Source organism: Hyperolius riggenbachi, chromosome 2 (genome assembly GCF_040937935.1).
Source record: "Hyperolius riggenbachi isolate aHypRig1 chromosome 2, aHypRig1.pri, whole genome shotgun sequence".
NCBI lineage: Eukaryota > Metazoa > Chordata > Amphibia > Anura > Hyperoliidae > Hyperolius > Hyperolius riggenbachi.
This window is the reverse complement of record NC_090647.1, coordinates 477,535,566-477,551,637: the sequence shown is the minus strand read 5'-3', so window position 1 is coordinate 477,551,637 and position 16,072 is coordinate 477,535,566. Positions and strand designations below refer to the sequence as shown.

The 16,072-nt window shown below is 42.8% G+C and overlaps 1 protein-coding gene and 1 long non-coding RNA gene across 5 annotated transcripts in view; both read right to left on the bottom strand.

The window, feature by feature from the left end:
* The window catches only part of LOC137547082 (uncharacterized), a 554,567-nt gene that overhangs the window by 107,616 nt on the left and 430,879 nt on the right, over positions 1-16,072 (bottom strand). The gene's annotated exons all lie outside the window — the stretch shown is intronic.
* CUX1 (cut like homeobox 1) overlaps positions 1-16,072 on the bottom strand; it is a 541,156-nt gene that overhangs the window by 107,616 nt on the left and 417,468 nt on the right. For 3 of the 4 annotated variants that reach the window (XM_068270260.1, XM_068270261.1, XM_068270262.1), the window contains 3 exons: positions 13,633-13,821; positions 6,826-7,090; positions 208-925 (listed from right to left, as the gene is read on the bottom strand). The exons of the other annotated variant lie outside the window; for it this stretch is intronic. In XM_068270260.1, coding sequence (XP_068126361.1) covers positions 250-925; positions 6,826-7,090; positions 13,633-13,821 — 1,130 coding nt within the window. In that variant the 3' untranslated portion in view covers positions 208-249. Of the gene's footprint in view, positions 1-207; positions 926-6,825; positions 7,091-13,632; positions 13,822-16,072 lie in introns of those variants that run through there. 4 annotated transcript variants of the gene reach the window in all.

Sequence of the window (16,072 nt, the reverse complement as noted above, 5' to 3'; positions counted from 1 at the left end):
GTGTGAAAATCACTTGGGCAATAGTAAAAACACTTCAGGGTACAAAAAGCTTGACTACATATTTCAGTTTTTGTCTTCGAAAACACAACATAAAAGTGGGCTTAATGCTCCTTTTGTATTTTATATGCACCTTGGCCTATGGCGTTTTTGCCCTGTGGCCTGCAGGGCGATAAGTGCGTATTACGATATAACCAGTGAAAGGTCCAGTTTTAATTTCCCTAGTTTACTAAAACCAGGGTTAATTTAATCTCAAAATTCCCATTCGATGGGCTCTTCCCGGCTAGCGGCCTTCTCTAAACGATGAATTATGCTGTTCAAGTTTGCGGCTTTCTTTTTCCGCAAGGTGTTGTCTCGAGTGTTTCTGGAAATTGCGGTGTCAGAAAAGCTGAACAAGCTCTGAATAGAGTTTCCTTTCTGTGAGCTTGTACTTGGAACGCTGGATAGTTTCTCAGAATCCTCTTTAGGTTTGTGGACAGCTTCCTTTGTGGTGACCAAGTTTGAGGCAGCTGAGGTAGACGCATGCTTTTCAGTAGCAGATTTCGGTGTTGTTTCTGAAGTTTCTTCAGAACACAGAGTTCCAGGAAGGGAAGTCCGACTCTGCAGCTTTCTCCTGCCTTCCTCCTCCCTTTCAGCTGAGCTTTCTCCTTCTGAATGGGTGGATTCTGGTTTCTCAGTAGGTCTAGCATCGTCACCATCTTCAAAAGCTGAATCAGTCTGTCTTCCCTGAGACTTTGAGTCGCTGTTAAATTCATCTCCCTCTAATACACCCGGCTTCCCATCAGTTGTGCTTTCCATATCTACACCGTCGCAGCTGTCTCCTTCTGAACTTTGGGCTGCTCTGCTGCTTGTAGCTGATGGAGAATCAATTTGTCCATGGCTACCTGCTTGAATTTCTTCAATAAACAGTTCCCTGCGTATTCGAGACCTGCAAAGGGACAAAACAGACCTTATTACAAATTATTACAATTTAAATTTCATATTTAAAACCTAGTCCTAGCTAGACAAAGCAGACAACACTATGGGCCATATCCTATTAACGTTTCTCTTAAATTTTCTCCAAGGAAATAATTTTTCATCTTACCTGAAAAATAGTTTTTAAGTACTTAGCAGTTAAAAACATACTAAATGGTAGTTAAAGTAAACCTAAAGCAAAAATAAACTTAAGAGATAATGAATTGTATGTGTAGTACAGCTAAGAAATAGAACATTAGTACCAAAGAAAAGAGAGTCTCATCTTGTTTTCCAGTACAGGAAGTGCTTGTCATCATTACAAGCAAGCTGTTCTGCATCTCCTCCCCTCAACCTGTGAAAACTCCACATTCCTTTCCTCCTTTCTCCTCCCCTCTTCGCCCCCTTGCCTCAAATCTGTGCATGCTTCAGCAGAAGCCTCCTCCGCAGGCTGAGCTCCCATGAGCACTTGCAGCATGGGATTCAGAATGCCTAGGTGCTGCAGGACCTGGGGGCCTGGATACATTCATTTACATGCAATTAGGTAATAAATAACAGTGAGCGACAACTTGAGATAAGGTTTTACTGTGGGAAAGTACAAAGGGTCATTATTTCTGCTTTGTTTAATAGCTTAAAACACAGAGTGTGGTTTAAAACCGCAAATATTAGAGAATGATGCAATGTTAAAAAAAATTTATACGTACAATTAATTATATCATACGATTTCTTTTGCTTCAGGTATGCTTCAAAAAGGTAGAAATCAAACTAATTTGAGTGATTTCTTGCTTGGTAAGAGCTTTACAAGTTTTTTATTGATGAGGTTTGCAAAGATCTACTCGGAGAAAACTCAGGAGAAAAGTTAATAGGATATGGCCGTATTTAGCTTACTAGAAATACTTTCATTGCAGTGTAGCCCCTTGGGACATCAAATAGCTATATATTCTCTCCAGCCTGTCTCCATCTGATTGCATCATATATTCCTTATGGCTTTATTTTTTTTTAAAGCAAAGCAGCTTATTTTAATCCACCCATGATGGTCTATAATTTTGTGGAGACACCATAGTAAATCATAATTCTCCAAGGTTCATAATTCTCCAAGGTCTTGGGTAGAAAGAAAGCCATGGGGTCTGTTGGGGCCTAATTACTTACATTACTATTCTTCACTTGTTAAAAGTTTCTAAAATCCACCTAACACATGAGAGCTCCTCCATGGTTTGTATAAAAACTTATGTCTGTTTATATTCAGATGATTAAAATAGTTTTTTGGTATTCTAATTTTAATTTTCTAAATTGACATTCTCCAAAAAGCAAAAATTGAAAGCAAGTATTGGAGATTAAACTAGTTTACAAATATTTAAAGGATCACTATCGCAAAACAATTGAAAAACGTAAAATACATGTGCATGTAAACATGTAATATGTACATTTGTCCCAGATTAAAATGTGCTAAAAATTACTATTTTCCTATGTCGCTGTCACTTACAGTATGTAGTATAAAAATCTGACAGATCTGATTCCTTTATTTTCAAAAACAACCCCTAGATGGTGGTGACACAGTCCAACTGCTAGAATACTGTGCTCATGAGTCGGTAGGCTAGCCAGCATCTTTGTAAAAAGGTAATTTACAGAGCATTTTATTCTGGAACATTATATATATATATATATATATATATACATACATATACACACACACACGTACATGTAATAACAATTTTCACAAAATTTCCATTATTGGAGAGTGTTGCCATGTTACTTATTTTGCAAAACTTGCAGGAATTTCTGTACATTGAGCAGTACATGCATATGTAGAGGCACCCCTCTGTAACACTATAGCTTTTTTGGAAAGGGGTCAATAATGCATATACATTAAAATAATATATGGTGGCCATCTCACTGCAGCCAATGTCAGCAATGAATGCATTCCTGGCGGCTCCTGCTCCTTCCCTCAGGGGTTCATTCCTGCAGAGTGGGTGCTGGCAGAAGCAATGTCTGCAGCGTTCCCGCTGTGCTCCCCTGCAGCCACAAACGACTCTGGGTGCATGTGTGTCAACGGCTGCTAGAGGTCTATAGGAGGGGGGCAGGGGGAGGAGCCAGAGCCGGAGTGCACGGGGCCGCCAGACATCCATTAATTTCTGACATATGCCGCGGCAAGACCAAGATAGTGGCAAACAGAGCGGACGGCTTCTGCAGAGAGAACCGGATCAGACCAGCTCGAGGAGAGGATGGTGCACAGCGGGCGGAGGGGAAGAGAGGACACCGCACCGGGGAGCGCTGTGCTGATCAGCAAACTACAGAGGAATCCATTCATTTCTGACAATGGCCGCAGTGAGACGGCCACTTCGCATTTTGGCCGGCCAGAACCCGAAGTGGCCAGACTTCGGGTTCTGGCCATAACACACAAACGCCCACATGAGTGAGTACATCTCTAACCTTTCTGTAAATATTTTATTATATCTTTTGAAGAGAGATGGTCAGCCACAAAATCAAAATTCCATTTACCCACTGCAATGCGTTCATTGTACAGCCTGGAACTTCACCCTGCACTGCAAGCACTCCAATCTAATCAGAAATGTTTCTGGTGTAATAAATCTTATATGTCAGCCTGGCTCTATATGGTACATTGCTGACAAGAAGGGAGCATGTCGTCCTCCCTCTCGCATTCCTACTCTTCACTGATTGGCTAAGGGCAGTTCATTGGGGCTGAAATCTGATCTTGCTGTGCTCACATGTTTACAAAGCAAGCTAGCTATGACAGAGCAGATTTTAGGAGAAAGAAAAAAAAGAGTAAGGGAGGAAATTACATCAGAATTAGCTTTAGTCAGAGGAAATCAAAATGGAAAATGCCTACAACGGAATTCTCTTTATTTACTATATAAAATTCACTGAAATCCAAAGTGGATAGTACAATACATCTGTTATGTAAGTGGAACAAGCAGTTATCTACTTGCATGGCAACTTTACCAGCATGTAGTGCATCAGGCCCTATATTACATATGTTAGTATTCAATGCCCAATAAAATGGAGCTCCATGATAGCGTACATAGAAAAATGGCATGGGGAAATTTGGGCGCAGGATGAAGCCGAAAGATGGCTCACACTGCTGCAGCTAAAATCCCGCCTGCGCTAAATACTAATTCCCTTCTGAGTTGTAGCTATTGTCGGTGGCCAAATTATTTTTTTTTACCAAACATGCCTGATGCCTCAAATGTTGGCGCCGCAGTGGTGTAATGATGGCACACTTTCAAATAAGCCTGCGTCTGTGCATTAAAGAGGAACTGTCGCGAAAATCTTAAAATTTAAAATACATACAAATAAGAAGTTCATTACTTCCAGAGTAAAATGAGCCATAAATTACTTTTCTCCTATGTTGCTGTCACTAACAGTAGGCAGTAGAAATCTGACATTACCGACAGGCTTTGGGTTAGTCCATCTCTTCATGGGGGATTCCCAGCATGGCCTTTATTCTTTATAAAGACATTCCCTGGAAAAAAAAATTATACAAAGATGCTGGCCAGCCTCCCTGCTCGCTGCACACTATTTTGGCAGTTGGCCGGAGCAACTGCTATTCACTAAGTGTTCTTAAAAATAAAGAACACCCTGAGAACCTCCCCACCCCTCTCCCAATGAGAAGATAGGCTAGATCAAAATCTGTCGGTAATGTCATATTTCTACTACTTACTGTAAGTGACAGCAACATAGGAGAAAAGTAATTTATGGCTCATTTTATTCTGGAAGAAACATACTTCTTATTTGAATAGGTTTACATGAATTTAAAATTTGAAGATTTTCGCAACAGAGGTGCTTTAAGTAGAGGGGGCAGAGGCTGAGCATCAGGGCAGCTGAAGTTATATGCAAGCTGCACCATGACCCAACAGTTACTACAGTAGATGGCTGCAGAGTGCAGAATTATCACTTACAGCCAGACAAGCCACATGAGCAGGGACACAGACAGACGCCAGAGCCACACTGGCACCACAGAGATACGTAGGTACAGTACAGAGGTGCAAGAAGCCACCGAGGCCCCCGTAAGAGTGAGGCTCCAAGGAGCCGCTTGGCTTGTTTGTGCCTAGTGGTGATCCTGCTCACTGTGCAATGGGACATGAGTAACTGTAGTTCTAGAGATTAGTCTGATCATAAAATATAAGCTTTTCCCCTCAAAAACGTAGGTAGATCAATTTGTAATGTATCATATTTGCTGCATAAATAATTTAAACATTCATTTTTAATAATTAAAACAAATTGACTAAACAAACATATATAAAAACTTTATAGACGCCTTTTAAGGCAAAAACAACACCAAAGTTACATGGTAATTTTGTACACTGCCCTTATTCAGTAAGGTAGTATTACACACAATGTGGATAACAGTAGCAAACAGTGATGATCCTATACAACTATTCAAATTTCAGTGTGGCAGGAACTCAAAATTTGCCGAGAGGAACTGAAAAACTGCATGAGACAATTCTATTTGGGTACCAAATCTGATTAGCCTGAGCAAATTTCCAGTTCCATCACCGTAAAATTCTAAAGAACTAATATTTGCATTTTGAACCATTACGAACCACGAACAGCAAGCAGCCAGAATAATGTGGCGTGGTTGTCTCAGAGAAGTCTGGGCTGTCACAGGAAAGTGCGAGATTTACCTGTAGTTATGGAACCAGTTACAGCATGCAGCCAGAATAATGTGAGGTGGTTGTATCAGAGAAGTTTGGACTGTCCCATGAGAGTGTGGGATTTACCTGTAGTTATGGAACCAGTTACAGCATGCAGCCAGAATAATGTGGCGTTGTTTCAGAGAAGTTTGGGCTGTCCCATGAGAGTGCGGGATTTACCTGTAGGTATGGAACCAGTTACAGCAAGCAGTCAGAATAATGTGAGGTGGTTGTATCAGAGAAGTTTGGACTGTCCCATGAGAGTGTGGGAGTTACCTGTAGTTATGGAACCAGTTACAGCATGCAGCCAGAATAATGTGGCGTTGTTTCAGAGAAGTTTGGGCTGTCCCATGAGAGTGCGGGATTTACCTGTAGGTATGGAACCAGTTACAGCAAGCAGTCAGAATAATGTGAGGTGGTTGTATCAGAGAAGTTTGGACTGTCCCATGAGAGTGTGGGAGTTACCTGTAGTTATGGAACCAGTTACAGCATGCAGCCAGAATAATGTGGCGTTGTTTCAGAGAAGTTTGGGCTGTCCCATGAGAGTGCAGGATTTACCTGTAGTTATGGACCCAGTTACAGCAAGCAGTCAGAATAATGTGAGGTGGTTGTATCAGAGAAGTTTGGACTGTCCCATGAGAGTGTGGGATTTACCTGTAGTTATGGAACCAGTTACAGCATGCAGCCAGAATAATAAATGTGGCGTTGTTTCAGAGAAGTTTGGGCTGTCCCATGAGAGTGCAGGATTTACCTGTAGTTATGGAACCAGTTACAGCATGCAGACAGAATAATGTGGCGTTGTTTCAGAGAAGTTTGGGCTGTCCCATAAGAGTGCAGGATTTACCTGTAGTTATGGAACCAGTTACAGCATGCAGCCAGAATAATGTGGCATGGTTGTGTCAGTGAAGTTTGGGCTGTCACAGGAAAGTGCAGGAATTACCAGTACTTATGGAACCAGTTACAGCATGCAGCCAGAATAATGTGGCGTGGATTTGTCAGTGAAGTTTGGGCTGTCACAGGAAAGTGCGGGATTTACCAGTAGTTATGGAACCAGTTACAGCATGCAGCCAGAATAATGTGGCGTTGTTGTGTCAGAGAAATTTGGACTGTCCCATGAGAGTGCAGGATTTACCTGTAGTTATGGAACCAGTTACAGCATGCAGCCAGAATAATGTGGCGTTGTTTCAGAGAAGTTTGGGCTGTCCCATGAGAGTGCGGGATTTACCTGTAGTTATGGAACCAGTTAATAACGGTGCTGGTTTTCAGGTTCAGCTGCGTGGCGAGTTCCTCTATCGTTTTAGGGGAAGGGTATGGCTTTTGCTGGTAAGCCCTTTTCAGAGCTTCTTTCTCTTCTGGAGCCAGAACCACTCGAGGCTTCTTGAGGTGATGTTGCGGCTGAGGGCTTGAACCTTGGCTGTAATCTATGCCTATAGATGGAGGTTCGCATGGCTGACTGTCGCTCACTGAGCTGTGCCTTCGCTTCAAGTATGCTGCAGGGAACAAAGAACAATGGATATATTATATAAGTGTTTACAGCAACTATAACTGTATACATAATGCCATTTGAAAATGAATTTCAGGTTTGAAAATAGTTCCCTTTAAAAAGGCAATACATTATGTAGCCACTAGATGGCGCATAAGACTGCCTAATAAGCATTAGTGTGCATCCTGTAGATCTCTATGGGCAGCTGAACAGACAATTTAGTTATCAAACCCATTTTTATTTAAAGTAAAGAAGCCTGAAAATTGTAGAGACAAAACAGAAATTTGCTTTTGAAATATGTCGTACAGTGCTGCAAAGAAAAATGAACACCATATTTTTTTTTGCAGTTTCTTGTAGTGTTTCTGCTACCTCGGGACCCTCTTTTATGGCATTTTTGAAGAAACAGAAATGTTCAAATATTTAGAGGACAACCGAGGTGACATGATGAGATAGACATGTGTATGTACAGTGCATAGCACACAAATAACTAGGCTGTGTTCCTTTCTTTTCTTTCTCTGCCTGAAAGAGGTATCAGGTATGCAAGCGACAGTTTCTGTCCGGGTCGGGATGTAATGTTATAAATAAAGCTACAGAACTGAAGATAAAAATATGAGACTTTTCTTTGCTACTAATTTTCTAATTTTTATATGTACTACAATGTATTATCCCATAAGCTTATTTTTGCTTCAAATTTGCTTTGAAACAATCTTATATTTGACCAATCATACAATGACACAGCTGTATAACTACTAAACCCATGTTTTGGGGTTTAACCACTTCAGCCTATGGGTGTTTTCACCTCAATGACGGAAGCAATTTTCCCCTATCGGCGCTCCGCCTATTAATTTGCCAATACCTTTATCGCTACTGTTCACACATAAATCTATATCTTGTTTTTTTTCACCACATATTCGGCTTTTTGGGGGATAATTGTTTTCAGTAATTACTTTATTTTCTATGTTTTTTATAGGGAAATACAAAAAAATAAAAATAAAAACATTTCTGAAATTCCATCCCCTATAGTTTTAAAATAAGCAATGTTACTATAAATAAAACCTACACATTTTGCTTGCCCGTTAGTCTTGGCTATCACAACATTTAAATTATGTTCCTAGTACAATACATGGTGACAATATTTTTGTTTTTTAGTCAGCTAGAGCGTTTTACTTGAACTTTTACATTTCCTGTGCTCCTGACAAAATGGTCCTCAGCAAGACTACAGGTGCGTACACACACACTATTCGTGTCCCCTGTCAGGATTGAGTTGGATCTTATGGGCAGAACTGCAGGGGATGACAGCATGGTACACGATCGAGCAGATTCAAGTGGGCTGTATAAGGAGGGGAACAATGCACTTGGGGATCACTGTAATTTTTGGAGTGTCAGATCTTGGGCGACACTTCTTCTAACAAAGAGAGCCCCAAAAGGCTGCTTCTACTGAGTTCTGTGGAGAGAGTATACAAGGCTTGTGCTGTATTGTGAGCTGCCTGTGATCATTCATGATAGCAGACACTGTAGTTTATCACACATATCTAGTAGTTTATCAAGAATTTATCATAAAAAAGGAAACTAAAGGTTTGGTTATGTAACATTTATATGTAATTTATAAGAAGACAATGATTTCCCTTACAGGAAGTTAATACTATTTGAAGTGGAGATCATTTTAAAGTGAGAATTTCAACAACTGTGTTTTTGTGGCAGATTCCCTTTAAATGGAACCTGAAGTGAGAGGAATACAGAGGCTGCCATCTTTATTCCCTTATAATCAATGCCAGTCGCCAGACTTCTGTGCTGATGCTCTGCCTCTAATACTTTAAGTCGATGGCCTATGATGAGTATTCAGATCTGATGCATTGAACCTGGCCTGACTGTATGCTTGTTGCAGGTGTGGGACTCAAATACAACTAAAGCCAAAAGGTCAGCATGACAGCTGGGCAACTGGTATTCTTTAGAATGGGAGGCAGATGGCCGCCTCCGTAGTCCTTTCACTTCAGGTTCACTTTATAATTGTATTAATTTAACGATATATATTTTATATATAATTTTCATATTTTGTGATGTACATAGGTCAGGAGTAGTGATGTCGCGAACCTCCGATTTTCGGTTCACGAACTTCTGCGGAAGGTTCGGTTCGTGGAAAAGTTCGCGAACCGCAATAGACTTCAATAGGGAGGTGAACTTCAAAATTTAGAAAAATTTCTACCTGCTGGAAAAATGACAGAAAGCATGTTTCGAGGGATCTAATACCTGGAGGAAGACATGATTGAGTGAAATACACATCAAAAGTCCCAGGAAAAAATCTAGATTTCACATAAACCCCTATTTTAAGGTGCCAAATCTCATTCAATGTTCAATTACAGGCCTACACTACGTTACAACATCAGGCAGTGTATCCCTCCCTCCTCCCTTCCTCCCTCTTCCCGGAGGGAGGAGGGTCTCATTTTCCAGGGAATTGTAGAATTTCAAAAGCCAGCTTATATACCTTGGCTGGGAATTGAACCCAGGTCTGAGTGCTTGGTAGTCAGCTCTCTTAACCGCTGGTACACCACCAACACTACATGCTGAAGGCAGCCTAGCATGTACCATTATCTATCCTAGAGAAAAATGAGCTTGCTTAAAGATTTGTAGGCTTTTAAAAGCCAGCTTACATACCTTGGCCGGATATTGAACCCAGGTCTTGGCCGGGAGTTGAACCCAGGTCTGAGTGCTTGGTAGTCAGCTCTCTTAACCGCTGGTCCACCACCAACACTACAGGCTGAAAGCAGCCTAGCATGTACCATTATGATCTATCCTAGAGAAAAATGAGCTTGCTTAAAGATTTGTAGGCTTTTAAAAGCCAGCTTACATACCTTGGCCGGGAATTGAACCCAGGTCTTGGCCGGGAATTGAACCCAGGTCTGAGTGCTTGGTAGTCAGCTCTCTTAACCGCTGGTCCACCACCAACACTACATGCTGGAGCCAGCCTAGCATGTACCATTGTGATATACCCAAGAGAAAAATGAGCTTGCTCGCTCTCTCTCTCTCTCTAGGACTTGATGGTTTTAAGCTGAAAATTCACTTCAATGGCATCAACGGATACCAGCAGAATTTCACAGGCAATTTCGGAATTCTGCCGGATTGAAAAAGCAATTCCGTTCCGAACAAACGGAATGGAATGACCAATTTCCACCCAAAATTGCGGAAAATACAATTCCGTGGAAAGCGATGACCATCCCTACTAGAGAGAGAGAGAGAGAGATGAATCGACATGGCTATCTGGGGTTCTCTTCGGACAACTGTTGAACACAAAAGGCAAGGCCATGCCTGGGTGGGGTTGAACCTTTTAGTTAACAGTCAAACACGCTAACCAATTGTTCCACAGAGACTGTGTTCTACTCCTGGCCAACGTGAATTGGCTTTTGACATACTAGACATCCTTAAGCAAGCTCATTTTTCTCTAGGATAGATCATAATGGTACATCCTAGGCTGCCTTTGTAACGATTGGTGTCAGCATTAACAGAGTTCTGATTATTAGGTGATCTGCAGTATCACCAATAATACAGCTATATACCTGATTATATGGTGATATACAGAATCACCTATAATACAGATATACAAGAGCTGAGGAGGCAACCAATAGCAAAGGGTGTAGATAGGTGTAGTGCTTGGTGCAACAATAGTACTGATAGGTTTGACTAGGCCACACCAGAGGAGCTGGTGGGCACTAACAGTACCAGACCCCTCACCAGAGACTAGGGCCCTCTGGTGAGAGTAGAGTAATCAGACTAGCAGAGTTTGGCAACAGGCTGGCAGATACGGTACAAAGTCAGAAGGCAAAGACAAGAAGGTTATAGCAGGCAGAGTCGGCAGCAAGATCAGATGGGCAGAAGTACAAAATCACTGAAACTAAGAATAGTCAGAACGAGCAAGAGTCATAACAGATAATACAATTTTCAATTATAATTATGGCTATCAAACAATCCTATCACTGTGTGAAATCCCCAGTTTCCTCCCGGATCAAAGCACACCGGATCTATCAAAGGTCTGAGCGCTAACACGAAGTATTCGCAACAGCAGACAAGTTGCTACTGAATCCGCCATGCTTAAGAAGAGGAGGAGATCCCTGAGGCACTCCCACCGCACCTCAACCGATCAGCGGCGGCGAGCGTGCCCTGTGACGCCAGCCGACCAACCGGTCAGCTGACGCGCCTCCTCCTGGCATAAAGATCCTGACGGTGAGTGCGAGCACGCGCTAATGCACCCCTGTGAACAGCAGAGACACCTGTCCTCGGCGTGCTAGACGCCAGAGGTGCGGGAAGACTGGCAGGCAGAGAATCATAAGCAGCTGCGGTGGTAACGCTATGTCGCTATTCATTACAGCCTTCAGCATGTAGTGTTGGTGGTGAACCAGCGGTTAAGAGAGCTGACTACCAAGCACTCAGACCTGGGTTCAATTCCCGGCCAGGACCTGGGCTCAATTCCCGGCCAAGGTATGTAAGCTGGCTTTTGAAAGCCTACAAATCTTTAAGCAAGCTCTTTTTTCTAGGATAGATCATAATGGTACATGCTAGGCTGTCTTCAGCATGTAGTGTTAGTGGTGGACCAGCGGTTAAGAGAGCTGACTACCAAGCACTCAGACCTGGGTTCAATTCCCGGCCAAGGTATATAAGCTGGCTTTTAAAATTCTACAATTCCCTGGAAGATGAGACTCCTCCCTCCGGGGTGAGGGAGGGAGTGAGGGAGGAGGAAGGAGGGAGGGAAAGTAATAACAATTAGCTAGGAGAAAGCCTATAAGAGCCTAACTAAACTCTCCCTAGCAGAGTCTGTCAGCAGCTGTCCCTTAACTAATTAGTGCAGGCAGACTAGTGAGTAACACGGCACAAGGACCTTGCCTTTTATACGGGGATGGGGGGGCTCCAGGAGTGAGTGCAGTCTGATTGGCAACAATTTGCCTGCTGACTGTGATGTAGAGGCTCAAAGTTCTGCTCAATAGAGCATTATGGGGCGAATCGAACTTCCGGAAAAGTTCGCCTGCTCTTGGTGAACACGAACCACCGAAGTTCGCCTGGAACCGTTTGCCGGCGAACCGTTCGCGACATCTCTAGTCAGGAGCACATTCCTTAAAGGTAACTTTAGACCAAAGAGTCCTAAGGTTTTATACATACCTGTGGCTTTTCCCAGCCCCCCTTCAGGCTTAGTCCCTCACCATCTTCCCGGGCCGCACCTGTCTCCCGCTGGACAGTCCGGCACCTGGGCTGAGTCGCAGATGCGTGGCCCAGCCGCACAGGCTCCTTGTTGCGCTCCCGTGGCTGAGAGTGTCCTGTGTCTGCAGAGTATATAATGCTCCTGGCCACGGGGGCATGACAGAGTAGCTCAGGTGACCGGGCTGCGCATGCGCGATGAAGCACAACTTGGCCCGGGTGCTGGGCCATCCAGTGGGAGACAGGAGCGGCCCAGGGAGATGGAAAGGGACTGAGCGGCCTCAAGGGGGCTGGAGGAGGCCCCAGGTAAGTATAAAACCTGAGACCTCTTTGGTCTCAGGTACACTTTAAGGCAGCCATACACAGGCCTATATTCCAATCCAGGTATCATGGTAATGATATGCCACATTATGCCTGCAGATCTCAATTAAATTTCTGTGGGAACATGCTGAAAAATGTATCGCACTGCCACTCTTAGTACAGTATTGTATATTTCAGTACAGTACAAAACATAAATCCATTAAAAACAGGGGTCCCCAACCACCGGGCCGCGGCCCACTGCTGGTCCGTGGGCAGTTTTCCGCTGGGCCGTGGCAGGTCTAGCCTTTCCCCCTCTCCTCCCATGGCCTAACTGGGGTAGCTATGCTAGCTATACTGGATTAACTATGCTAGCTATACTGGGGTTATTGTACTAGCTATACTGGGCTAACTGTACTAGTTATACTGGGCTAACTGTACTAGCTATACTGGGCTAACTGTACTAGCTATACTGGGGTAACTGTACTACCTATACTGGGGTAACTGTACTACCTATACTGAGGTAACTGTACTAGCTATACTGGGGTAACTGTACTACCTATACACTGGGGTAACAGTACTAGCTATACTGGGCTAACTGTACTAGCTATACTGGGCTAACTGTACTAGCTATACTGGGCTAACTGTACTAGCTATACTGGGCTAACTGTACTAGCTATACTGGGGTAACTGTACTAGCTATACTGGGGTAACTGTACTACCTATACACTGGGGTAACTGTACTAGCTATACTGGGGTAACTATACTAGCTATACTGGGGTAACTATACTAGCTATACTGGGGTAACTATACTACTTAACTAACTATATTGGGGCAACTATAGTCCTTATACAGGGGCAACTGTATTAGCTACCTATACTGGGGGCAACAATACCTGGATACCTACTTACCTATATACTACACTTCAAATCGGGCAAGAAGGTAGGGGGTGGCTGCCGCCACTACCCCCGGGCCCCAGGGAAAAGTTTGGTCGGGATAGCGGGCCCCTGGCTGAAAAAGGTTGGGGACCCCTGCATTAACAGATATATTGCCTGATAAACCCAAATTTACCTTTCTTTTCCATCCGCTTCATATCCATGAGCTTGTCTACGTTGTTCGGGTCATTAAGCCACAGTTGCATGCGTACAAATGGTTCTCGTCCTTTCAAGCTAAGTTTGTGCCAAGGCTTTGGTCTAGCCAGCAAATCAGACACTGAGCCTTGAGTGAGCCCCAGAATCGTTTCTCCAAACAGACGTTGACCTAATATTACAGAAAAAAAATGGAGTTATAAAGAAGGCACTTATTAGCAGGATTACTGGGTGCAATCTTAAAGCATATCTGGAAATATAATTTAATACCTGGACACATTTTTATAAGCTTTTACAGATCTAACACACGTCCTACTCATTCTGGTAACACTACTCCAGGCACCATTAACTTTAACCTTTATGTTCGAACGGAGTCGGAGGCGTGCTGACATCAGGCTAGGAAGCAGGGTGTATCAGTGGTGATGTGCTGCTCTGTGGTCTGACAGAGTGTATTTGTGCTCAAACCGCTCCCTGTATGTTTTATAATAAACTTTTTAAGCCTGTATTGCCGGAGTAAGCTGATCCTTGACTGCCAAAGCTTGTGATATGCAGTGATGCAAGAGGCACCTTTGGTGAGTGAATTCACAAAGGGGGAATACTAGATTACCCTTTCCGTGGTGGTGGCACTACCCTCAGGAGTGCAGCACGAGGTGCTGATTGTGTTTCAATTGAAACCAAGAACTATGTGCACTTTTTGAATTTGCTTTTCAGAGTATCCACTCTTGTTTGGACTTTGAGTGGAGTGAGAAAGCGCAGTGGTTCTTTGCTATTGTATGGTCTCATGGTGGAGTGACCCTCTCATTACTGCGATCCCCTGATATTCATTTTCTATATTCCACTGGAAAACAGTGATTTGATTGCAATTGGTAACCTTTATGTTAGTATTCAAGTAGTAAAGTGATGTAGGGGATGATATTCGTGCCTTGCAGCGATAGGGTTCCAGATTCACAGCTGGGCTAGGATGCTACCTGTATGGAGTTTGTAGATTCTCCTACTATTTGCCTGATTTCCAATGACGCTCCTGTTACCTCCCACATCTCAAAGACATATATAAGTTAACAGGTCCTCCCAAAATTGGCTTTAGACCATGGTACAGGCATTAGACTATGACTATGGAAGGGCTTAGATAGTGAGCTCTTCTGTGGGACAGTAAGTAGTACGACTAAGGAAGCACTATGAAATATGTGTGTAATACATAAATACATAAAGATAATACAGCTTATCTTGTCACTCTCTCTAATAGAATCGGTCTGATTACACAGTTTTTCTGGAAGCAGGAAATGTGAGTGCCCATTAGCAGCAGAAATTTGTGGGCCTCATAGGGACCCATACAAAATACCCGTAAAACGATGAAATTTGATGTGGCGACGGCACCGGATAAATATGGTCCACTCGCAATGAAAAATACGGCTACAAATAGCAGGTACTTGCAGTTAGGGTCAGGCATCTGGGGATTTAGGGTTAGGCATCGGCAGGGGTGTGGTTAAGGTTAGGTATAGGGAGGGTTCTGTGTGAGAATAGGGTTAGGTTTAGTTGTAGTAAAATATCAATATTATTTACAGATATTTTACGATCGTCATTTCCACTTTCAAAATGTAGAATATCTGTTAATTTACCAAATATTTTACTAACTGAAATTGGGCGTGTTTTTCTGCCTAATATAAATTACGATCAGGGATGTGGAATCGGAGTCACAGTTTTGGGTACCTGGAGTTGGAGTTGATGGTTTCAATCAACTGAGGAATCCGACCGAGGAATCCGACTGATTTTTGTACCAAATCCACAGCTATGGTAAGAATTAGACAAAGGAGTCTGAGTCGAGGAGTCGAAGCAATTTTGGGTCTTAGTCAGTGGTTTCATAAACTGAGGAGTCGGATGATTACGATATTGCAAAATACATGCATGTTAACTGGATGAACATAAAAGTCTGCATGAACAGGTGTCCCACCAAGACATCCATAGGCACGTGCCTACTGGGAAATCCAGCATTGGCAATATCCCGGATTGGACGTCTGTCACAGTGCGCACCATATAGTGCTGGGAGGATTGGAGGCTTTTCAAAAATTCATTACAGGTTTACTGGAACCAGAGCGACTCCCTCTCTCAATTTTATTTTATCAATAGTCAGATATTTTCACAAAGAAAGCAATTGGTTTACTGCTTTAAAACCCTCAAAGAATTTCTTGTGTCAGACAAGACAAATGATTTTCTTCTGCACTATTGATATAACTGTCACGCCTGCAGTAATGTCATGGCCCATCTACAATTTCAGGAATTTGCCTTGCTGTTAGAGATGTATGTTTTTAATCCTGTAGTGAATTGTATTCTCACTGTAGGCACCACACCTTATAGTACAATAAAAAGCAGAGGTAGATTTCGGCATTGTGTTTTACTAAATGTTGTGGCTAGCCGTGTTTAAGTAA